Source organism: Mixophyes fleayi, chromosome 12 (genome assembly GCF_038048845.1).
Source record: "Mixophyes fleayi isolate aMixFle1 chromosome 12, aMixFle1.hap1, whole genome shotgun sequence".
Lineage (NCBI taxonomy): Eukaryota > Metazoa > Chordata > Amphibia > Anura > Limnodynastidae > Mixophyes > Mixophyes fleayi.
Genome location: NC_134413.1, coordinates 63,624,046 through 63,650,646, shown reverse-complemented (window position 1 = coordinate 63,650,646; position 26,601 = coordinate 63,624,046). Strand labels below are relative to the sequence as shown.

Below are 26,601 nucleotides of genomic sequence, written 5' to 3'. Positions count from 1 at the left end.
TTTTGTTTGTGGAACTACAAGTCCCAGCCAGCCAGGTTGCCAAAAACAGTGTGGCCATGCTGGTGCTTGTATAACTACAAGCTCCAGCATACCCACGGCAGCCAGGGCATGTTGGCACTTGGAGAACCACAAGTGCCAACATGCCCTGACATCCCTGGCTTGCTGGGCCCTGTAGTTCCACAAAGAAAAAAGTTTACAAAGCCACAACACCCTCATACAAACCACACATATTTATTAAAAATAAAAAAACCACAATAAAGACACTAGCCACCCTCTTGTTAACCACCACTATTTATTAAAAATAAAAAACCCCAAATACTTACCATTGATGCCTTCTTTCTTGATGGCTTGGTCCTGTCCTTAAGTATGCACTACGTTACTTGCGTAAGTGCTAAATACAGTATTATGTGATTTCCCCACTAGCGTGGGAAAATACCATAATACAGTAGTTAGCTCTTACGCAAACGGCGTAAGAGCATTGCGGCTAGGACCTCCTACTAGGTAGGAGATGTTTGCGGCGCCTCAAGTTTATTTTTTTTGGAAACTTCAATCAAGCCTAAAGAGTCGGGATGTTACTAATATGTGCCCCTTCTGGGCGAAGAGTTCCTGTTGGAAAAGATTCCCTTATGGAGGTATAAATGGCTGGGACTGGGGCAAGCCGGCAAGATGGATTTACAAATACTTAAGGACAGGACCAAGCCATCAAGAAAGAAGGCATCATTGGTAAGTATTTGGGGTTTTTTATTTTTAATAAATAGTGGTGGTTAACAAGAGGGTGGCTAGTGTCTTTATTGTGGGTTTTATTATTTGTAATAAATATGTGTGGTTTGTATGAGGGTGTTGTGGCTTGGTAAACTTTTTTCTTTGTGGAACTACAGGGCCCAGCAAGCCAGGGATGTCAGGGCATGTTGGCACTTGTGGTTCTCTAAGTGCCAACATGCCCTGGCTGCCGTGGGTATGCTGGTGCTTGTAGTTATACAAGCACCAGCATGGCCACACTGTTTTTACCAACCTGGCTGGCTGGGACTTGTAGTTCCACAAACAAAATTGGTGTCAGTTTTTTTTTTTTACTACTTTACGCCATATTACCCTACTCCCCACAGCCCAGGGGTAGTAGGAAGAGCCATAGTGCTATCAGCTCTGGGCTGGTTCTTTCTAGGGGGGGGGCCCGCTCGTATTTTTCAGCGGACCACACTCCCTAGGGAATCCAGCCCAGCGCTGAACAGTCTAGGGTTGGTTAGTCATTATGGCAGGGGGACCCCTGCCGCGCGTCCCCCTGCTATAGTGCCGCCAACCCTGGCTGGTTTGCCTAGTGCTGGTAAAGTGAAAATCGGGGGAACCCCACGCAAAATTTTTCCCCGATTTTCACGGGACCAGCACTAGTCAGGCAGCACTAGGGTTAAGCATAAATAGCGGGGGGACCCCACGCTTTTTTTTAAAAAAAACTTTTATCTGTTCTTTAACATTTTAACACTGCCAGGGCAGTGTAACAGTGATGTGTTGATACAACACGCTGCTATCAAGCAGCGTGTTGTATCTGGCATGTTTAGAAGCAAACTCTCCTGAGTTTGCTAACTTGCAGCTTCATACATTGTAGACTTGTATAGCTGCAGTGGCAAACAGTGGTGAGTTTGATCTCTGGCGATTTTGCAAGTAGCGATTTTGACAGAAGCAGAACTCTGGCGATTTTGTATGAAAACTCTGCTTCATACATCGGCGAGTTTCAACTCTCCTGAGAAAATCGCTGGAGTTGCAAACTCGCAGCTTGATACATTTACCCCCAAGAATCAATCAGCTCCAATCACTTCAAACATCTCTTTTCTGCACAGGCCACCTTAATTCGGTTTTGGTTAAAAAGACTGTCAGGTCCCTTTTAAGAGAAAAGCGATAGGTCAAATTCCCTTCTTTCCATTTCTTAAATTAGAGCTCTACTGACCAAACCATTAAGAACCTAGACCTAATACCATAAAGGAATTCCAATGCTTCTACTCTAATTTATTCAATTTGGGCTCTTCCCATCCTTTTCACCTGTCCAGGGCCATCTTTTCCATTGGGCATGATGGGCAGCTGCCCGGGGGGCCCACAGGCAAGGGGGCCACATAGGCATGGCTCTTAATGAGAATAAATAATCCTGCAAAAAAAAAAAACCTGCAAAAAAAACCTTCAAGGGTCACTGAGCAAGTACATCTATCTATCTCTATCTCTATATATTTATATCTATTTCTGTATCTATATACATCTATATATCTATATCTAGGGGTCCTGGTACACTGCTTTGCCTGGGGGCCCATAATGTTGTTAAGATGGCCCTGCACCTGACATAGAAATAGCAATAGATAACTACCTGGCAAATTCCCAAAACTCTCTCCGAAGGCTATTGAGCTGTTCAACTCCATGATGTAAGTTGAAAAAATGGTAGACATACTTTATTCTATGAAGGTGGAATTGGCCCCAGGACTGGACATTCTCCAGAGTTTGTATTACAAGACATTGGCTGGGGTACTGGTTCCCAAGCTTACCATCCTTTTAATCTCACTCCTGGAGGGTGGGATGTTTGATCCCCTCACAGTGAGTCTCTGGAAAAATAAGCTGTCTTTAAAAAAATGTACAGAGTCTATTTAATATGATCATTTAACAATGGAAGTGGTTTTATAAGACGATTTATTGAATTCCTGAAAACTTTCTTCACATCCCTGTTTCTAAAGGTATAAATAAAAGGGTTAATCATAGGTGTGACTGCTGTGTACATAATAGCAAGATACTTGTCATAATGGCTTCCCTTAGGTTTAACATACACAATGATGCCTGTACCATAATATAGGCTGGTTACAATGAGATGAGATGTACATGTGGAAAAGGCTTTCTGTTTCCCCTCCTCACTCTTGATCTTTGAAACAATCATTATGATTTGAATGTAGAATCCTGTGATTATAATTAAAGGCACAACAGCAACTAATATTGCACTTGTGCTTGTACATATAATGCTAATGAAGGGATCTGAACATGACAAGACCTGCAGAGGAGCCAAGTCACAGAAGAAGTGATCGATCATATTAGGGCCACAGAATTCCAAACGTGCTGTCATGACGACAGGGATCAACATAAAAGCAAATGCCATGATCCATGGTAAAACAGACAACTCAATACATAAAGCATGTGTCATTATAACTGGGTAGTGTAAAGGATTGTTAATAGCCAGGTGTCGGTCAAAGACCATTACTACGAGAAGATAACATTCAGTTACACCTAAGGATTCAAAGAGGTACATTTGGGTAAAACATTCATTGAATGATATAATATTATCAGCTGCAATTAGATTTGCTAAAAGTCTGGGGACAGTGACAGACACAAAGATCATTTCTAAAACAGAGAATACACTGATAAAAAAATACATAGTAGTATGAAGAGAAGGTTCTGTTCTGACAAGAACAATTATAGTAACGTTCCCCATGATACAGGTAATGTAGGTCAGCAGAAAAATAAAGAAAAGTAAATTCTGAAACTGGTGTAAATCAGCAAAAGCCAATAAAATAAATTCTTTCACTACAGTTTTGTTTGTTTCCATCATTTTGCTGACAGATACCTATGAGAAAAAAGATCAGGTTCCAAAATTAGTATGTAAAGAATAAATATTAAATATTCATAATTGTACGTACCTTTGTGTTATCTAACTAAATGCAAAGGGTTTACTATATACAATATATTATATTTCAGAAGTTGTTTTTTTGTTTGCTAAGAAAATGAAATTTTACTAGTAGCGTTTTCATATAAAATACATTATAAGTGGTGTTTTGCATAATGTTATCTCATTAAATCATAAAATTGAGCACATATCATGCAGCATATATTATAGCAATCATCATAAACTATTTTTAATCAGTACCAGCTTAACTGTTGGAAAGCAATATGGCTAAGTTACAATATTTTTTGTTGTTGATAAATCTAAAAAATATAAAAATATCTACAAATTGAATAAAGCAAACTATTTCCATTGTGTGTAAATATACTTAGTTACGTATGATATATGTTACACAACACTTATCCCTATTTCATAACATCAGTAAATGTCATATTTTACTAGACTTGCTATAATGGTCACTCTTATTGGGTAAATGTATTGTTAGCAACCCAAAAGAAGTATTTCATAGTAAAGTAACATTAGTCAGTTAGGCATACTGCACCACAGTGTAAGATTTTTATATACTGTTGCATTAATGTGTCTAGCTTGAAATCATAGGTGTATTTATTAATATACGAAAAAATATTCACTGCAATAAGTATATAGATATACTATATTGTGTACAGTATTTTAGAGGGAGTTTGACGATAAAGCATACATTGTTCACATAGTTATATGTAATGCCATTTCAAAGCAAAATATTGTGCACACTGCTTCAAGTACATATAAATACATTACTTGTAGAAACTGAGATTGATGGGTTTTACTTTTATACTTTTCTTGCAGAAACCTTATGCTGGTAATCTGATTTTCATCTGCTGACTAAAGTCTGAAAAGTGCATTACAACAGTATAAATGGGTTCTTATGGGCTTGTTCCCACCACTGTGTTCTCAATAGAAGCTCACCCTATTTCTCATTTGTTAACAGACCAACCATATGAAAAGCTTGTGGGAAAATATATCAAAGAGGCATCACTAAAACATGTCTAAAGCACACAATAGTTGTCATACATTCTTATACATATTCCCGGAACATATTTGCAAATGACCCTGAATGTGGAAAATATTGACGTGCAAACTGTATCATCTTAGGCACATTTAACTATAGGACTGTCTTACGTATTTGCTAATATTTAGCCCCAATTCAAGATTTTTTATTAATCCATAATTTTTTAACATCTGTAGTGTTTAAGGGAATTCAAGATCTGTCAATCTAACTTATACAAACATTTTGTTCAGGTTATTTGCACAACAGATGCGCCTTAATGTTGTCAGCTGCAAACAGTCTGTGTTATAGCTATAAGAACACATAGAGGCTCATGTCTCATTTAATAAGCATTTTTTTATATCTGAGCATGGCCCAAACAACTAGTTTCGGAACTAGTGCTTTGTAAGCTCGCACAGAAGTAAAAAGGAACACAATTTGTGCTCAACTTCACATGAGTCCCATAGACGAATAGAACATAGAATGTTATCATTCATGGACCACATTTCAAATATATTTCATTGTTTTCTATGGAGCAGAAAGCACAAATCTATTTGTTGCTCATTCATAAAAAAAATTGCTTTTTCCATACGTTATGATTTGTTATATGCACGCAAATCATGAATTTACGTTTGTAGTTATTAGTTATTTAACATTAATTATGAAGTCATTATATGTAAATGTTTACCTTAAGGAAAATCTGAAGCTGTTTTACAGATAACACATGTATACATAATCAAATGAGTTTTGTTTTTTTAGTTGTCAATTAATGCAAACAGAAATCTTTAGTTGCCCAAAATATTCTAGAATAAGCTTAAATAAATATGCATTTGAGGCGCAGGTTGTTATTTAAATCTCAGAAGAGAGGACTGGAAAGAAGAAGATTCTGCTGCAGATTCAGCCTTGGCAGTATTAGAGCCAGGTAATGTAACTTAACCTTATATACACCTTTGTTATAATGTGTGCAAATAAAACATATTACTCAGGGGACAATTATTTCCATTGATACTTGAAATAGTTCTCATTAGCCAATCATTCTGATACTTAATTAAAAATAGTTCTAACAAGGTCCTTGTTGGCTTCATATTTTCCTCTACGCTATAAAATTAACTTAGTGCTTATTTCTAATTACTTTAGTACTGAATATATAATTTGCTATGTATCAAACCTTAAATATCTGACAATAAACCTGAAAACAGTGCATTTCAATTATCCATTATAAGTGAACTGATAAATTATTTATATTAACCTTTATTATTAAGCTTTATTTATAAGGCTCCATAAGGTTTCTACGGTGCCGCACATATTACAAATAGTCCTTACAGGGTAAACAGCACAGAACAACAAACAAGTACTACTAAGACTCTAAAGGCTCATAGCAAGACACAGTATCAGTGTAGCTGGAGCAGAAGTAATAAATATTGAGACAGGAGGGAAGAGGGCCCTGCTCGTAAAAGATTACATACTAAAGAGAGGACAAACAGACAGCAGGCTATTAAAGTAATTCTATCGTTTTCAGATAAGCATTGCATAAGCGATTGTATTGTGTTTCCAAAGCACAAAGTAATTTATTTTAGCAAATGTAAAATTATACAGTTCAATGCATAATTATAATACAGTACAGCCAATATTAAAAGATAAATACATACCGCGCTCGCATGCGCTCGCTAATCTGCGCTCCCACTGGCACCAGCGAACAGTTCTTCACTCCAGAATACTGTGGTCAGATCAGACTGAGACCAGTGCCAGTGAGAGCTGTTATTATATACACTCAGTGTTACAGTGAGAACAATGCAGATGGTGTAGCTTGCTTCTATTGGTCCAGGTATCAGGAAGGTTTAGAGTGCTGCAGGTCATAGGCCAGTTTAAACCAAAATATCCAAAGGTGGGGGTCATCTCTCCAGGGGTTGTGCTCTGTCTTTCCTGCCAAGAATCCAGTTACAACTAGCCTATTAGCATTTTATAGTCAGTATTTTTTTAAACATTTATTCCCTAACATCACTAACTAGAGTATGCAATGTGTGATCTCTTCGGGGGGAAACCGGAGAACTGCTGATGAATAGGGGATTAAAATGATACCAGACATAACACGTTTCCTGTAACCTAGACCTTAAATAACACTAAAGTGTACATATAATCATAATATATAAACTAATAATAAACAAAATAATATCTGCTCCTAAATCACTGTGGAATGGAATTAATATAAATATGAAATATATAAATAACAAAATATTGTAGTGCAAGTGTGTGTGCGTATTTTACCACGTTATCGCGCCATGCCACGTGTAGCGTGGCATACTGAGTGCAATCGCACGATAAAACAATATTAACTAATATACTTTCGTTCATCCAATTATACGACTTCGACAAGGCATATGAGAGAGGCAATGGGGGATTAGGTGCAAGAGAAGTGTGTGCAGGGGGAAGGAAAGAGGGAAGTGAGAAGAACAAGCATGGAGAAGGTTAGATGGATGGCCGGTAGATTTTGAGGAACAGATGAGTTTTAAGCACCCGTTTAAGGATGCACAGGTTAGGGGACAGTTGGATAGAGAGAGGGAGGTTGTTCTAGTGGAGGGGGGAAGCCCAGGAGAAATTTTGAATTCTGCTTGTGGGATGAGGTGATGAGAGTGGATGAGAGGTGATGGTCATTGACTGATCACAGGGAACATGCGGGAGTGTGAATGGAGAGGAGCTTGAAGATGTAAGGGGCAGTGTAGTGGGAGAGGGACTTGTAGGTGATGGTGAGGAGTTTGAAAAGGATTCTGTAGGGTAAAGGAAGCCAGTGTAAGGCAAAGCAGAGAGGGGAGGCAGAGGAAGAGCATCATGAAAGGAAGATAAGTCTCACAGTCACACTGAGTTGCACTGAGTATAGAACGAAGGGGGGAGAGGTGTGAGTGGGGGAGACCAGTGAGGAGGAGGTCACAATAATAAAGACGGGAAATAGGGAGTGTGTGGATAACGCAGTTCTGTAACTAGACATTTTAACCATCTAAGTGGGAGTGGCATTTGACAGGTGGGTGTGACCAACCTAATGTGGGTGTGTGGTTAGCACTTTACTGAAAGAATTCTGTCACACATATTTGCAAATGCATGATTATATAAATATATACAGTGTTGGGATTCAAATAAGTTAACTGTATTGATGACTGTATGGAAGGGCAAACTAACCTTCATCAACAATCATTTTGTACCTTGTAAGAATGCTTGAAGAAAAATTTTGCTATATGTATTCCACGTGCAACAGTGAAGATTAACAAATGCTTCTTATGGATGAGATGAAGTAATCTCAGGCTCTAGCTATGAAAAGTGTAAACATGTTTACTATTTGATTTGCAAAGTATCTTAACAACTTATTTACATGGTACACCTTCCCCCTCATAGCCTTAAAGTCTCTACTAAACCTAACATTGAGTGCTAGAAAAATGGCTTCTTGTCACTCACCGGACCGTGAGTGCCCCTGCGCTGGTGCATGGTTCTCTAGCCTTCCTGCCGGCACCTGTCCTGAGCCGAGGCCGTCCGCCATCTTGATGGACTGCGCATGCGCAGCACCCAAGAACTCTTATGACCTTTGCTTTTAATCTAATTGGTGGATCAGGCACCTCTCCCTATTTAAGGCACCTGTGCTCATTACATCGTTGCCTGATTTTGAGTCTCATTCCCTGTGAGTCTCTGAAGGTGTCTCCTGTGTCCTGTTCGTGTCTTCAGTTTCCTGCTGATTACCTGCTCTACTCATCGGTGGTTCCCATACCCGCTACTGACTCCTGTGTCATGCTCGTGTCTTCAGCTGTCTGCTGGATTACCTGCTCCGCTCATCAGCGGTTCTCATACCCACTACTGACTCTTGTATCCTGCTCGTGTCCTCAGCTGTCTGTTGGATTACCTGCTCTGCTCACCTGCAGTTCCCATACCCGCTTCAGCTGTTCAGCGCTCCTGCTGTGCCTGCATATCTTCGTGGACAAGCTTCTCTACTCATCAGCGGTATGCTTACTTGCTATTGACTTTCAACTGTTACCTTGCATATCCGCTTAGGACAAGCTTCCCTACTCAGCAGCGGTATCCATACCTGCTATAGACTATTAGCTATAACGCTGCATACCTGTTTGGAGCAAGTTCCTCTGTGCTCTCATTGTATTCATACAATTATTGACTCTATTCATTCCTCCACTTACCTTCACCTGGACAAGTCCTCACCTCCTCGTAGTGGTACAACTTGCTGTCCGCAGACCACTGACGTCTCCTCTACCCACCTGCACCTGGACAAGTCTTCTCATCACAGCAGTGGTACAACTTGCTGAACGCAGACCACTGACTCTCCCGCTACCTACCTGCACCTGGACAAGTCTTCCCTTCACAGCAGTGGTACAACTTGCTGAACGCAGACCACTGACTTCCCGCTACCCTACCTGCACCTGGACAAGTCTTCTTATCACAGCAGTGGTACAACTTGCTGAACGCAGACCACTGACTTCCCGCTACCCTACCTGCAACTGGACAAGTCTTCTCATCACAGCAGTGGTACAACTTGCTGAACGCAGACCACTGACTCTCCCGCTACCTACCTGCACCTGGACAAGTCTTCCCTTCACAGCAGTGGTACAACTTGCTGAACGCAGACCACTGACTTCCCGCTACCCTACCTGCACCTGGACAAGTCTTCTCATCACAGCAGTGGTACAACTTGCTGAACGCAGACCACCGACTTCCCGCTACCTACCTGCACCTGGACAAGTCTTCCCTTCACAGCAGTAGTACAACTTGCTGAACGCAGACCACTGACTCTCCCATTACCTTCCTTCACCTGCTCACGTCCACCCGGCTCTCCGTAGTTGAAACCTGCCTTCCACTATAGCTGCAAGTCGCTGACTTATCTACCAGTATAGCTGCAAGTCACTGACTTATCTACCAGTATAGCTGCAAGTCACTGACTATCATCAGTTCCATTGGCATCCTCTCTCCATCTGCTGTTATATACGTTCCACTATTCACCCTGCTGCCAGAGGACCGCTGTGCAAACTCCGCCCCTCTGGTAAGCATAGTCACCTGGTGAATCCTGGGCAGAACTCCTAGTGCCCGTGACACTTCTATTCAGTGAGGGCAAGAAGCATTTCAATAAGCAGCACACTTACTGAGCTATTAAAATATCTTCTGACTGTTTGCATGCTGGTACCAAATATTTTATCATATGTTAAAGAATAACGAGAGAGAGAGAGATTAATTTATGGGAGAGTTTGAATCCTTATACTTTAAGTTCCACAGTGAAACGTAAGCTTGCGTTCCAAATGCCAAACTTCCTGTTAGTGGAACGCACATGCATTCCATTGCAGAACTTTAGGGATGACGGTACAGAGGCAGGTAGCGGGCGGCTGCTGCGCCCCCTTGGCCTTGCGCCCTGGGCAACGGCACCGCCCTCACATGCCACATTACGGCTCTGGGATAACGGTTTTGGTGGCATCTGAGAAAGGAAGGGCCAGATGCAGACGATGTTACGTTGTTGCAAGTGACAATATTCTGCTAGAGATTAAATGTGGGGAGCAAAAGAGAGGGAGAGTCGACGGTGACACCCAGCTGCAATGTTGGGAAACAGTAGAGATGGTGGTGTTATTAACAGTGATAACGAGAGTAAGGTGGGATTATGATTTAGAAGGAGGAAAACAATGAGTTTGGTTTTGGTGATGTTGAAGGTAAAGGTGATACTGGAGACTAATGGAAGAGATAAGTTCACTCATAAAGGCAATGTACAGTGAAAATGGTAGAGGGCCAAGAACAGAGCATTGTGGGGGACTCCTACAGAGAGGGCAGAGGAAGGTGAGGAAGAGTCAGGTGTGGAAACAGTGAAGGAGCGGTTAGTGAGGTTTGAGGTGAACAATGGAAGACAGAGCCAGAGTGGCCAAGAAAAAGAAGGGTCTGCAAGAGGATGGGGTGATCCATGGTGTCAAAAGCCACAGAGAGGTCCAGGAGAAAAAGCAGGGATAAGTGACACCTGGATTAAGCCTAGAGGCGGTCATTAGTAACTTTGGCCTGAGCAGTTTCAGTGGAGTGGAGGGGGCAGAAGCCAGATTGGAGAGGGTCAAGGAGGGAGTTGTCCAAGAGATACCTGGTGAGGCAGTTGCACACAACCCGCTCTAGTAGTTTAGAGGCATAGGGGAGAAGTGAAATGGGGCAAAAGTTAGCGAGTGAGGTGTGGTCAAGATTGGGTTTTTAAGAATGGTGGAGATAAGGGCAAGTTTAAATGAGGAGGAAACAATGTCAGTGGAGACTGACAGAATTAGGTGGCGCTGCACTGGCGCTGCAGGCACTGGGCTAGAAGGAGCGAAGGAGGTGAGAAGGGATGGGATCTAGGTGGCAGGAGAGGGGGAGTAGGCTTTTTTTGCCCGAGGTAGGAGGCAAGAGCACCAGAGTTGGTTGCTGGAGGAACATGGATCGATGATGGTGGCAGGAGGGGGAGACGAGGAGGAGATATTGAGTCTGATGGCCTGAATTTTGGAGGAGAAAAAGCAGACAAAGTCAGAGTCAGGGGCAGATAGAGAGAGCGGGATGGGAGGTGGCTGGGGAAAGGAGAGAGCTGAATGTGGTAAAAAGTTAGTGGGGATTTTAAGACTGAGAAGAAATGAGGGACTTCAATAAGGACTGATAAGAAAGGGAGAAGGCAGAGATATTGGAAGAAAGGATAAGTCTGAAGTGAAGGAAGTCGGCCAGGGAACGAGATTTTCTTCCAAGGCGTTAAGTAGCATGAGAGCACTTTTGAAGGAAGCGGGTAAAATTGGACTGACAAGGTTGGGGAATAGAGCAGTGAAAACGAACAGGGAAGCCACTGGAAACAGCATCAAGTTTTGTAGTGAGGGAGTGGTTGAAGAGAGCGGTCACCTAGTTGGAGCAGACCAGGGTAGGAGGAGGAGGGGAGAGCAGAGTTTCAAAAGAGGAAGAAAAAGTAGTAGGGTCAAGATCATCTAGAATGCGTCTGTCAAGGTGGATTTAGGTAGGGGGTGCAGGAAAAGAGGTTAGAGTGAAGGAAAAGGAGAGTGGAAATGAAAAGTTAGAGAAGTCAAAGAGAGCACATTGGTGGTAGTAGACTAGGTCAACTATTTTGCCTCTTTTGCCTATTAAAGATAAATCTTCACTTACATTTTATTTTCCAGTTGTGTTCCTAAATGGTCAATAAAATGGTACAGATTTACATTAAAAATACAATAGACAAACAAAATACAAACAGACCTTGGTTTAATAAAATTAGAATATATAAATATAGCAAATAAAGTTCACTCATCTTATAATGTAAGTATTAGTGGGACATGAAAAGAGTATAAAGTAAAGTAAAAAGATAAGTATACATATTACTTATAGAAATGAATAAAAATTTTATTGCAAAGCTATACTGTTATTACATTATTTGGATAGAGCACATACAGGTACTTAATAGAGAAAAAGAGTGCTTTCCAGTGTTTTCATACAATAAAACAGATTGCCAAACTAAGTTGCTTAAAATGTGTTTATATCTCCTTGTGAAAACAAGTATTGGTGGAAACATCAGCTATTTGCACCTGTCAGCAATATGAAATAAATGTCTCATACCCTGTAATCTTTACCTAAACGTTCCTCTGCTGAAGCTTGCTTTCTTTAACTTTCAGTCTGCTTTGGCTCACTCAAGCTAAATATGTTCGGAGATGCCAATATCAAGTCGATGGATCACTGAAAGAAGAGAATTGGCACCTCCTGAATATAGTGGCCACTATGCTGACTTAGGGGGGGGGGGTCTCGAACGAAATTAAAAGTGTTCATAGCAAAAGGATTAAGTACGTGCTCCACCATTAAAAGTACTTTACCTTGGGGATGCAAACCTATCAAGCTCCAGCTGATCCGATATAAAATCCATGAACATTGGGCACTCACCTTCCCAAACTCTCCAATGTTGACCACCACAGAGTGTCAGTAGACTCCCTGGCACCAATTGATTCGGGTTTTGCCTGATTGAAGTGAAGCCAAATTGGTCTCTGTGATGTCTCTCTAATACTAGGTGCCAAAACAGCCCCCTCAATTTGGTACTCACCAAGAGCTATTTCCTGAACTACATTAGACAGATAGACATTCACAGACCTGCCAGTGCTCTGGCTCCCACACCAGATGCGGCATCCGGCAACCAAAGAGAGGTCAGAACCTCTCCAAACCTGAAGAACATTCTTCAGCTGGACCTGGGGATATCCCAAACACGGCACCATAAAACTTACCAGCATATCTCTAATTAAGATCCATTCACTGACCAGCAACAGCAAGTAACACTGAATCCCTCAGCTCTATTTCTTTTTTTCAGCCATCTGCAATGACTACAATTATCAGACTAGCTCCTGAATTTTTACAGCAAATATGAACCCCCAGCAAGAAGAGCAACCATCCTCTCCTGCTTCAAATCACCATCTTGACATAAAGTTTGTAGCTGAAGCATAACATGTTTTGGCTTCTCTAGTTATAGAGATCAAAGCTGCCTTTCAGCAGGAACTAAACAAAGCTAGGTATGATCTTAAAGCAGATATAGCAGCCTTGGGCTCCAGAACATATGGTCTAGAAAACAAAACTGATGACCTCTGTAGATCAAAGTCAGCAGCTGATGAGCTATCTTTATTTCCCCCCAAACTAGAGAGTCTACAGGGAAAACAAGAAGATACTGAAAAAAAGTCACACCATAATAATTTGAGAAGCAGCATCCCAGAATTCTCAGACCCCTAAACATTACTTTCTTCTTAATGTTTTCAAACAGTCTCCCTAATGCCTCATATGCAGATCTGCTATTAGAAAGAACACACAGACCTCTCAGACCTAAAGTACAGACAGGACAGAATCCACAAAATGTCATAGTGTCGCCACTCAGGGACCGGCGCTCTTACCTGCCTCCTGATCTTTCGTTCCCCACTCCTGCGCAGACAATTTTACCTGTTCTACCTGCACGGCGCTTCCATTGGCTGCCCTCCTCTGGTGCCCCTCCCCTCTTTTTCCAATTCTGGTTCTTCGCATCAGTCTCCTGGCTTGGAAGCAGCTCCCTTCTCCTACATGTGTTCGCCCTCTACCTATCTGTGTGCTGCCGCTGATCTCCGCTTTTCTGCTACACTCGTTAGTGGTAACTGCCTTGGATCATCACCCTCTACCTCTCTGTGTGCTGCCGCTGATCTCCGCTTACCTGCTCCTCTTGTTAGTGGTAACTACCTTGGATCATCGCCTCCTACCTCTCCATGTACTGCCGCAGATCATCGCTTACCTGCTCCACTTAGTAGTGGTAACTGCCGCAGTCCATCGCTCTCAGTGTCTCCAATTGTGTGGCCGTAGATCACATTTACCTACTCCATTGGTTTATACTAACTGATGTAGTCCTCTACGTGTCATCTATCCTTGTGTACTGCCTCTACCTTCATCATCATACTCTCCTTAGTGGTTACCTGGGGCTACCCTCATCTCTTGTGCCGATTCTCTATCACTTTACACTGGGAAATTCCCTCGAGGGCTGAGACCTGCAGGGTGGAAGTTGCGATACCTAAATTCCCTTGTGGAATTCCCTAGCGAAAACCTTCCACTCTGTTAGTGCTGCCAATCCTAGTCAAAACCAACAGGATCCCACTCACCCTAATGGATTCGTGACACATAGTAAGGCTTCATTATTATAAAAGCAAAGAGCACTTCAAAATATTTCATATGTGGATTTCCAGAACACCTACATACAGGTTTTTTCAGGATCTTGCTCCTTCCATCCTACAAAAATGGAGAGACCTTCAACCTATTGATAAAGTTTAGGACAACACAACTTCAAATATAAATGGTGTTTCCTTGCCAGCTACTAGTTTATTTTAGAAGCACAGTTCTCTTTTGCAAAACCCCGGAACAAGGCCAGACACTTTTGTCCAAGATGGGTTTTCTTCCGGAATCTGCTACTTCCCACTCCTCTCTACCTCCTTCTTCTACCAAGTCTCATAGACCACCCTTCCCAGACTGAATGAGAGCTGAGCAACGATCCAGGAAAGGTTCTTCTACCTCTTGATTGACTGTCTAAGCTTGCCACAATGATCTATGTTAGGACTATAGGTCTACAGAACACCATGCAATTGCATTTGTTGAGTACATTACATTGAAAACGTGTATCCATTTACTACGAAATTTGTTGAGAAGGATTCAAACTCTAATGGACAAGCTTTCTGCTCTTACCAGACTTCTATCATAATAGAAATACTTCCATTATGCCTGCAAATGAATCTCCATGGGCATATTCTTTTGCCAATAGTTCTAAAGGTTACAGTAAGAAACTTACATACTGAATATATCACACACAATTTGCACTGTTTTTTGTTTTGCTTGACATATTATTTTAGATATAGAAACACTTTCACGATATAAGCTAGGTCATTTTTGTCTTTTTGCACAATGGCGCTTTTGTTATTCTAACAGTCTGTTTATAGTTTATTGTTAGCCCTCTATTTGGATACTTCCTACACTAAAACTAAATTGGTTGGTGTCCAACATTCCTGTAGTCTTTTATAGCTTGTATTAGTTGTAATATTATGTTGTAGAAAGAATAAGCTACAGAACTGAGCTGGTGTCTCACTGTTAACATTGTTTATATGTTAACCCCCACCTAACCTCTATAACTACTATGGATGTGTTTTTTTCGTTTCAACATCAATGCCTGCTACTGTCAGGCTAAAATTTGGTGAGCATCTCTAACTCCAGAGGTAATAACAGTCCCACCTCCCAAGAAGACTTGTCCATTGTTTCAGCCTATGCAAAGGGATTATTGTCCATCACTCCTGCATGAATGTACATCACAACATAGGGTCTCATGTATTAAGATAGGGAAAAGGTCCACAGAAAGAGCTCTATGTTTAATTACAGAGGACTGCATTGTGTATTTAAATGTAATGTGTCTGGATTGAGATCTCTCCTCTTTAAACAAACTCTGTTGTGTAGCTATAGGACAATACCTGTCCCTAATTGTATCAATAGCAAATCATCTGGTATCTGTGAAAAGGTAAACACAGAAAGGGACCAATCAGGCAGGTCCTGAAACTCTTGAGAAGGTCATTTATGCCATTAAAAGGAGCTTCAAAGAACAGCAAATAGGCATTCACTACCCAGTGATAGCTGAAGTCAGACTGGCAATGAGGCCTCTGCCTTGACAGGAACGGAACAATTGGTTCTTGGAGTACTGCCTTTGTTCTGATCTACTCTCTCTAGGTCTTGGGAATCTGTATGTCTGCCAAAAGCAGAGTGACAGTGACTCAGGACTGCTGTCTTGCTGGTAACCAGGAGAAGTTTGGATAGATGGCTCCCTCTGAGAGTGGCTTGGAAACTGGTGAGGTGTGTTCATAATACCCTGTATGCTATACCCTGTATGTTGTCTGTGACAGACTGTAGTGCAGTCTATTTTTTGCAGGGGTATTATTTAAATATGTTTATTGCTGTTTGGTGCTATAATTTTGTTAAATACACATATTTATAATATTTTGGTTATTTGCCTGGGTGATTTTGAACCTTGGATAGGTAACGGGAAGGCCAGCTGTGCGGCACAGAGTGTTATATTAAACATGGTATCATCACAGACACCATCCAGATCCTTCCCAACAAGGGTACTGTCCCCGCTGGACTTTTCACCCTCTCTGTCCTAACCGCTCCCCACTGTGACTGACAGTTTTATAACAGTTTGGATTGTTATAGTGGTATTTAAAACATTTCACTCACCACCCTTTCATCTGGTAGGCTGTGTGAACAGATGTGATTTGGCTGTCCATTGTGACCCCACTTCTAACACCACATGTGACACGAGCCCCCCTTTGGTGATGCACACCCAAATATCTTCTTGCTTTTTAAATGTTACTTTTATTGTTCCATCACAATAAAGCAGCATACGCTTCCATCAGTATACCACCAGGTAACATAACACAGACTAGACATAGTCCTCCTATCTAGACACCGGTCACTGTCTGACATTAGTCACACTACACAATACAATATGCACAATACAAGTTTATATATTTGACACTCATCTACAGCCCTAGCTTGATGGACAGGTGACACTACCACCTTGCCTTTAAAAGGGAGTTCTGAACAGATGTTCTTTAATTACTCTTCAATTCAGATAAATCCTGTCAGTTTTATTGTTAGCTGTGGAAAAATACACTTTCAAATAATTTTCAAAGCATGTAAATAAAATCACACTGTATACCTTTACTTTGTCACACATGTCTTACACCTGTATACCTTAACCTATGTGTCCTACTACACATGTGTCTAACCCTGTCAGCAGCCTTTTCCTGCCGAATTGTTAGTTGAACACCTAACTCCTTTCTTAGATGTGTTAAATCACTCACTTTTGATTGAATAAACCTTGTTACAATTACACACAATCTGAAAATTAAGAATGCCATCGAAACTTTTTCACTCAAACTCCAAAAAGCAATGAAATTATGATGATTAAGGCAGAAGCCTTAATGGACGTGTTCCTTGCGCAATAGAGACATGGCATGCCATCACATCCTGTGCTTAGCTGCAAATTGAGCAATATCATGGAGTAAGATTGCTGTCACTCACAAAATGGTCTACTGAACATAAAATACATTTTTACAGTTACTCCTTATTGCAAACACATGTTATAGCATGCATATGAGACTGTCATCACTAGTGATCAGGACTTAGATTAGTCCTGTACCTGGAGCAAGAGATATGGCAGAATAACAAGTAACTTTGAATGTCCAAATCTTGAATCGAACGTGGCTGTGTGCACTTGAGTTTGGCATGCCCTGTTGACCACCCTGTTCCCTCTCAGAAATTTTAGGCTGTAGCATGTGTCCTTTGCATACGAAGATGAACTGCATTGATATACCTATGGTCCGCTTCTGGGCATGAGCAGATTAATTTTGCGTACAATATGCACAAAAACGGCAGATGCGGTCCTTGATGAATCAGGCCCAAAGTATTTAAGTTATCAAACTCAGAAGCCTAGAATTTGACAGCAGATAAGAAACACTTTACCGATCCAGTTTCCGCTATTTTTCTTAATCCCTAATAACCAAGCAGGTTTTAAATGTTCTTGTATATTATTCTATACCGCTTCTGTTGCATGCCTCTTCCACCTATCCACTATCACTTTAGTAAAGTAATATTTCCTCTAAAGTTAGTACCCTCCATTTCAAATGAATGTCTTTTTCTCACACATACCCCCCTGCCCACCAGCTTTTCACAAACGCCACCACAGCATACCAGCTTTTCATGTCACCCCATTTGCACAAAAAAAAATTCTTCCACATTGCACCTCATTTGCGCACCAGTTTTTCTCTTGCATGCCTTTCTAAATGCCTACCAAATTTTCTGTCAGGTGCCACCCAATATGCCCACCAGCTTTTCTCTCACATGCTACCATTAATGCCTACCATATTTTCTCTTACGTGTAACCTCATATGCCCATCAGCTTTTCTCTCACATCACTCTTTATGTCCAACAGATTTTTTTTACTTGCCACCCCATATACTCACCAGCTTTTTCTTACATGCCATCCCATATGCCTTCCAGCTTTTCTTTCAAATGTCACCCCATCTGCCCACCAGCTTTTCTGCAAGGGTTAAAACATGTTAAGCTACAACTTGATATTGATATTCAACAGAGGGTGAGCCGGGCCGGATTAACCCGAGGTCTAACTGGGCTATAGCCCAGGGGCCTCGGGCATCCAGGGGGCCCTTCAAAGTCCTCAGCAGCATTATTGACCGGTCTGGGGGCGCCCCCGGCCCGATCAATGCTGCTGAGCAGTGTCAGTGCAGTTCTCCGTCCCCGGCGCCGCTCAGTAATCTGCTTAATCTAGTCGCGAGATCTCCTCAGTAAGAAGCTTACAGCGTGCCGCGGAAGGAGGACTGCACTGACAGGTAAGTGTTTGGGGGGGGCCTCACAGGGGGCGGCGGGTGGCTCAAATTGGGGGCCTCACAGGGGAATGGAGGGCCCCTTAGCCCAGCCTCCATTCCCTTAATCCGGCCCTGGGGTGAGCATTGACATACAAAACACTTGTTTTAGAACCCTGCCCTGACTCCTCTGTGACATCACTTACTCACTGCACTGGACTGGAGGAAACTCTGTAAGACAGATCATTAAGCAAAGCAGGGAAACCCACAGCATGGGGTCCACCTGCCATAATGCCAAACCAACACCAGGCTGGTCAGCATGGGCCTGGATTGCCTAGGGTCAGGTCCAGTAAATAGAAGTGTAGGTCCCACCCTCTAGGTCTATCAAACCCCGTGATGAAAACCACTGGGACACAACTCTGGGGCAGTGGGTAATAATAAAATAAAAAATAAACATTTTGTCTTTGGTGCACTAGGCGGTTCTTCATTTGCATGCTAAATTTCAGCTCAATAGCTCTAATACTAATTTCTAATTCTAATTTCTAATTCTAATTCTAATTTCTGTCTCCCACTTAACTTCCTACCTTATCTTCAGCCTCCGTCCCCCTACTCTCCCTCTCTCCCCTGTGTCTCTCTGTCTGTCCACCCCTCCCCTTAGATTGTACGCTCCTCTGAGCAGGGCCATCTCTCCTCCTGTTTCCACCACTTCTAACTCTGCTCTCCAGCTACTTAGCCCTCCTCCTCGAGGGTCCTCCACCCCACGTCCACTCTCGCTCCCTCCTCCCCCCTGGGGGTCTCCCTGTCTTCCGCGCCCTCCTTCTTGTGCCCCGTCGTTTGCGGATCCTTCCTCCCCCTTCCCCGCCCTCTCTAGCTGTGCATTGAGCTTACTGAGTTGCTGTGCTTACTTTTTACTGTACTGTGCTGTCTCCCATTGTATTGTAATTTGTTTGTCTCTGTACGGCGCTGCGGACGCCTTGTGGTGCCTTATAAATAAAAATTTATAATAATAATAATACTTTTTAAGATGCAGCTCCTCAAACATCATGCCCCCCTTCACAAAATTAACATAGTGGAATGCGATTTATTACAGTCAAGCTTAATATAAGGGCATATATATATATATATATATATATATATATATATATATATATATATATGTATATATATATATATATATAGGTATAGATATATATATATATAGGTATAGATATATAGATAGATAGGTGGATAGGTATAAATAGATATGATATAGTCCTAAGTGAAAGCTAATAGCGAAACGCGCGCTCGCTGCTCAGATCTTACCTATCCCTGTTATTAAGCCTATGAAAGTCTATATATATTGAGAAATTCTAGTTGTGTGCTTGCCTTGTCAGAATTGAATGCAGGCGCTATAACGCTGGAAATATTAGCCAGATACAGCAGCTCATTAGATCCAGAATAGCTCCTTAGCAGGATGGTCCCGCTGAATGAGACACAATTGACTATTTATCCCTTATCTACCATATTAATAAGGAAGGGCAATTAATAGTCTAGTTCTCCTAGTTATCATAAGGGGACAGTCTGTTTACATGAGATCAACGCTGTATTATCTAGTGTGGGAATTACAAGCACATAGTGGACATAAGAGGAATTATACAGGTCCCATGAGCTATGTGTGATCATTAACACTTATACCATTAGCGCCTTTCCATTAGGTATATCATTTTGCTCCTAATAAGGAGATGTATTAACAAAGTGGCAAGTTAAGACACAATGAGTTCCAATTAGGGATGTGGTATAGATAGAATATTAATCAAAATGTCACGTGACAAGATATATAAAGTTTGGTTCTAAAACAAAGAGCAGCAGCGTGGCTAGACAAAGAGTATTTGTCTTTTTAACTGTTATCTTTATTCTGTGTGTCATCTATTTATCAATTTTAATATTTCGCTACTAGACCTATGTTTTTGAAAATTAATAAAGATTTATTCAGGTTAAGTCCTGATCAGACAAATATTATTTACATACATGTTGCTATATCCATTATGAGTGCCCCATGAGATCATTCTCTTCTCTTTCTCTTTTTTATGTCACCAATGATATAGTCACCGCACACCACACAAGAGAGTTGATATTCTTTTGAATGTGTATTGATTTTGGTTCCAAATGATTATAAAATAACTCATTATTTTATCTTATGCACAAATATCCTATACTGCTGTTAGTACATGTTAGTATTTGAGCTGTACATTTTTTGCCTTATGCCTTATTTAATATAGTATTGAAAAAAATAAATGAAAATATTTTAAAAAAACACAGATAAACACAGATATTTAGTATGATTAAGCTGGTTGTACAATACAATAATCAGGTTTTTTGAGATGCCTCCGTAATAAATGTATTAAAGTTTACTCAAAATGTAATACTTTCTATGTGTGAAAGGTCGTTTTCCTTGCAAGTATTGATTTTCAGATGGAAAGTTTGATTACCCATGCACAGGACCCCATATATATATATATATATATATATATATATATATATATACGAAGGGGTAACCCCTACCCTCAAGTTTCCAACTCAATTAAGACCTACCAACTCAGGCCATGGTCCTTCAAAAGAACCCAGTAAGAATATCTTAGCTAATTTGGGGTCCCGTTCCTGGTCCCACTGTGTGGTGAGCACTACTTGCCCATCTGCCTTACTCCCCGTGTCAAAAAGGCCTGTCTTATCCTCAACAAACCATGACACAACACAGTGCTGGAATCAAACATCCCGCCACACCAGGAACCTGATGCAATGTCTGCAACAAATATCGCTCAGCTTATATGTCCCTAGCAATATTCTCCTTCCTATTGCTATGCTGTGCTCCAGCAATTCATGGTACAGCCTTTACTTAAACTACAGCTTCTTCACTACTTACATTCATTGTATCCTGTTACTCTGCTACTAGGAAAAGTAAGGGTTTTATAGTGTCAGTCAGGAAGAGCACCATCAGGAATAGTGGTGCAGAGTCTAACAGGCCAGTGGTCTTTACCAGGGACACAAAGAGTTTGAACTTCACTGTAAGGTAACACACAGATTGTAGTCTGCTGCCCTGGCTCTAGGAGCGACAAATGCATTAGGAAAAGAGTAGTCAAAACCATGAAAGGTCAAGATCACAAGCAAAACAGGAGACAAGCTGGAAAGCTGATGCACAGAAGAATCTTCAATGAACCCTGGGAGCAGTGCAGCAAAGAGAACCTAATAATTTGGAACCATACTGATCTCAAAATCAGTTTAATTAGAGCTGGCAATTTCAAAAGGGGGGACGGGCTAAAGATAATTTGTGTGACACCAAATGTTGAAGGTGGGATGCGACACTCTTAAGGGTGGGTTATGAACACTCAGCAGAAGGCTTCAAAGGGAAAGCTTTGATGGAGATTGTATTCCCGTGGCATGCAGCATCTGTTTAATCCACTGTTTCAATATATCAAATCTGCTTTTCACAATGAATTATGTCAAGCAATTACTGACTTCTACAAATCTATAACCGATTTGGAATTGCGTGGAACCCCTAGAATTCTAGACAAATGAAATATGTCCATCCCCAGGGAAGGCCAACACCAAAATATCTTCACTTCATATAGAAATGACTCTTTCCGAAGACATTGAAAACAGAGCTATTTGTAGTAATATCCACCTCAAAAGCACCCCTGAATCAGTTAACGTCCAAGACCTCCCAAACCTTCTTAAGGGTCTCTTCAAGTCCATCCACCCAGAAGCTTTGAACACAGATCTCCTAATTGATAGAGTAGACATTCAAAACCTTGTACTAAATGTATTTTATGGGGGATAAAGCAAAAAACAAACAAACATGTTAATGACTATATTGTTAACATGTGGCATTAATAGAATTTCTTTTTCAGTGTCTTCTCTTTTAGGGGACTTTATATTCCACAAATATATTAGAGGTGTCCTGCAATATATTGTCTGTTGGAGTAGAGCACAACAAGAACAAGATAACAGACGTATCTTCAGATCCACTTCTAGATGAACACAGATGTGCATATGCCCAATTTACTTGCATTTAAAAAAGATTATACAATTTACTCTTGTTTTGTGTGCCTTAATGAAGCTGGCTCATAATGTTCCTGCAAGAGACTCACTTTTCGCCTTCCCACCCAACTTTCCAAGGGAAGCTATTTTCACAGTCTGTTTTTGCCTCTGCTCCTTCCCAATATAGAGTTGTGGCCATTCTTGTCCGTAATACCATCCCACTCTTTGCGCAACATATAAATGTACATATAGATGGAAGACTTAATATGGTGATTGGCTCCCTAAGTCAGTTACTAAATTTTCTTGCTATTCTCTCAACTCTGGTAAGATCTCTTTCCTACTGAAAAAAAATTTCTTCTTCCATCTGTTTCTAGGTGGAGACTTTAACATTATCCTGGAGCCGAACTTCGTAGATCGACTCATCCCCACCCATAACCCAGGCAGTGAAGTTGGCAAAGAAATTTGCTTTATTTTTTTAAGGATCAAAAGATCTTTTTCTCCTAGACTCTTTGACAAGTCGCAAATGGTTTTTATGGAGGCTATTCCTTTTACTATAATGGCTACTGTAATCTACTATAATCGCATTGACTTTATCTTATTGGACTCCTGTCTTGCCGCAATATTTAACAGTGATGATTTTTAGCCTTTCACCTGGAATAAGATTGGTGTAACTCTATTCAATTAACCATTTTACCACTTGTACAGAGCACAGTCTCTTTGGAGGCTAGATGAAACTCTTTCTTAGTCCCATTACTGGTTGGAGCTGACAGAGACCCTTAGTTCTTTTCTATCAATGAATCACCTAATCTTTGCTGCCTCAACATTCTTAGAAGCCATAAAGCCACATCAGTCAACAACAAGAAGCACTCAGCTCCAATCACCTCAAATATCTCTTTTCTGTACAGGGCCACTTTAATTCAGTCTTGGCTAAATAGGCTGCCAGGTCCCTTTTATGAGTTTAGCAATAAGATGAATTAGCTTCTTTCTTTCATAGATGACTAACTGGAATCATGCATTTTCCCAAAACTCTTTCCGAAGGTTGCATTGTCCTCACAACTGGATTGTGTCCAGGCTTTGTATTACAAGAAATTTGATGGTGTACTGGTTCTCAGATTACCACCAATTTTAACTCAATCCTGGAGGGTGGGATGTTTGATCCTGTCACAATGAGGGCCAAGATCTGGATCATCTCTAAAGAAGTAGCTATTGACCTACTTACCTGCTAAATATGTACCTGAATAACTTTGCTAAAGTCCTCACTAACAAACTCAACATGGTCTTTCAATTCCTGATCCACCTGGATCAATTTGGATTCCTCACCAACTGACAGGCTGCTGACAACACTAGGCAGTTTATTGACCTGTAAATGAGTGCAACTTGCCTTCAATCCTTCTCTCTTTGGATGTCAGCACTACAGTCCACAAGTAGATCACTGTAAGTATGAAAGTATTTCACAATACAGTGTATTGGATGGGAATTCTTTACAAATGAAGGAGTACAGCACACAAGTAGATTACTGTAAGGAAGTGTGAGACAAATTTTTATCAGTAGGTTGGATTCAGAAACACGGCTTATGCTATACATTTGTGCTCCATAGTAATGGACATAGTTACACATAGCATACTTTTTATTTAGCGTTGTCTGTAATTGCTTCTGACATATACTATCATTGACAATAATTTTCCACCGGATGTATGTCGCAAAAAGCTTGCATCTGAAAATACCCATATTATATGCCACATACTTTGCACCTGTGCTATTGACGTTGCTTTTTATGCAAATGTATTCAATTCTAAATGAGTATCAAAAATAATATTCTATTGACTGAAATAGGTTTATGATGCTGTAAAATGTTTAGCACATCTTTAAATACTGTAAACAAAGTTTTAAGTTACAAATTAGTATATGGAAAAAATAAACTATCTTTTAAAAAAATGAGTCTATTTAATATAAACATTTAATAATGGAAGCAGCGCCGGTGCTAGGGTTCACAGCGCCCTAGGCAAATTTTTGCCGCCCCCGCCGCGAACACACTAAAAAAATAAGTAGATTTTACTTACCTTTTCTTTCTTTTCTCTAGCTGATCTGCGCCTTCTTCACACAGGAAAGAACTGTCAGGGACAGACAGTGTGATACTTCACCGATTCGCCGCGGACACTGAAAAACAGCAGCGTCACCCCGCCGCCACTGCAACCCTCTCCTGAGCCGCTGACTAGATTAGAAAATCTAGTCAGCGGCGCCCTGCAGGTCCCGGCGCCCTAGGCAACTGCCTAAGGTTGCCTAATGGGAGCGCCGGGCCTGAATGGAAGTGGTTTTAAAAGACGGTTTATTGAATTCCTGAAAACTTTCTTCACATCCCTGTTTCTAAAGGTATAAATAAAAGGGTTAATCATAGGTGTAAATGCTGTGTACATAATAGCAAGATACTTGTCATAATGGGTTCCCTTAGGTTTGACATACACAATGATGGCTGCACCATAAAATAGGCTGGTTACAATGAGATGAGATGTACATGTGGAAAAGGCTTTCTGTTTTCCCTCATCACTCTTGATCTTTAAGACAGTTATTATGATATGAATGTAGAATCCTATGATTATAAAAAATGGCAGGACAACATCAAGTACAGCAGTTGAGCTTGTAGATATATTGCTAATGAAGGGATCTGAACATGACAAGTTCTGCAGAGGAGCCAAGTCACAGAAGAAGTGGTCAATCATATTAGGGCCACAGAATTCCAAACGTGCTGTGATGATGGCAGTGATTAAAGTACTAGCAAATCCCATGATCCATGATAAAACAGCCAAATCAATGCAAAAAGCATGCGTCATTATAGCTGGGTAGTGTAAAGGATTGTTAATAGCCAGGTGTCGGTCAAAAGCCATTACTGCGAGAAGATAACATTCAGTTACACCCAAGGAGATGAAGACATACATTTGAAAAATGCATTCATTAAAAGATATAATATTATTAGCTGCAATTAGATTGGCTAAAAGCTTTGGGACAGTGACAGACACAAACATAATTTCTAAAACAGAGAATACACTAATAAAAAAATACATTGTAGTATGAAGAGAAGGTTCTATTCGGACAAGAACAATTATAGTAACGTTCCCCATGACACATGTAATGTAGGTCAGCAGAAAAATAACGAAAAGGAAAATCTGAAACTGGTGTAAATCAGAAAAAGCCAATAAAATAAATTCCTTCACCACAGTTTTGTTTGTTTCCACCATTTTGCTGAAAAAAGGATACCTATTCAAAAAAAGATCAGGTTCCAAAATTAATATGAAAAGAATAAATATTAAATATCCATCTTTGTATGTGCCTTTGTTATCTAACTAAACGCAAAGGATTTGTACTACAATATATGTTATATTCCAGAGGCTGATTTTTAGTTTGTTAAGAACACATTGCTTTAAATAATTGCTGATTTTTCATGTAGCACACAGGTACTTGATAATTCCATGCTTTATACTGAAATGTGAAGCTGATCTAGAACATGTCCAAACCCAACTATAAATCTTTCCACACATTTTAAATTTAGCTCACCTCCAATGCAACATGGTTTTGCCAAGGTGCAAAGTTACTCATTGTTGCTTTACTTTCCTTAATGAATCAAGCCCATCATATATACATCATGTAATCCAAAGCATAGCAAACATAAGAAACTGTCTTTAATCGGTTTCACACAAGTTAAATGAATGGAAAGCAATATTACTAAATTACTCTGAGTAGCTCTAAGTTGCAACATTTTTATGAAAAGTGTGTAATAAATATGCTCTGTAGCTAAATGGTAATTTTAGTGATTCTAATAAATATTTTTTTTTATATGTTATTTTATATATTTTTCTACACAATGAGTAAAGCAGTGTCGTAAGAATGGTGTGAACACTGAGGAAATATATATATATATATATATATATATATATATATCATAGACTAACCTTTTTATATATTATTGCATTAATGTATCTAACTCTTAAAATATAAGTTTATTTATTATTATATTTAATATCTAAAAAAGTGTCTTTTCAATAAGTAGATAGATATTGATATATTAG

At 40.4% G+C, this 26,601-nt stretch overlaps 2 protein-coding genes across 2 annotated transcripts; both read right to left on the bottom strand.

Annotated features, from left to right (window-relative positions):
- Positions 1 to 2,614: 2,614 nt before the first annotated feature.
- On the bottom strand, positions 2,615 to 3,568 carry LOC142108312 (olfactory receptor 6C4-like). The gene has a single exon (XM_075191946.1). The coding sequence runs from the start codon at positions 3,566 to 3,568 to the stop codon at positions 2,615 to 2,617; it is 954 nt and encodes a 317-aa protein (XP_075048047.1).
- An 18,634-nt stretch (positions 3,569 to 22,202) lies between these two features.
- Positions 22,203 to 25,773, bottom strand: LOC142108311 (olfactory receptor 6N1-like). The gene is made up of 2 exons (XM_075191945.1): positions 24,886 to 25,773; positions 22,203 to 22,283 (listed from the first exon to the last, which is right to left on the bottom strand). Exons 1-2 carry the CDS (start codon positions 25,771 to 25,773, stop codon positions 22,203 to 22,205), a joined length of 969 nt encoding a protein of 322 aa, XP_075048046.1.
- Positions 25,774 to 26,601: the final 828 nt, after the last annotated feature.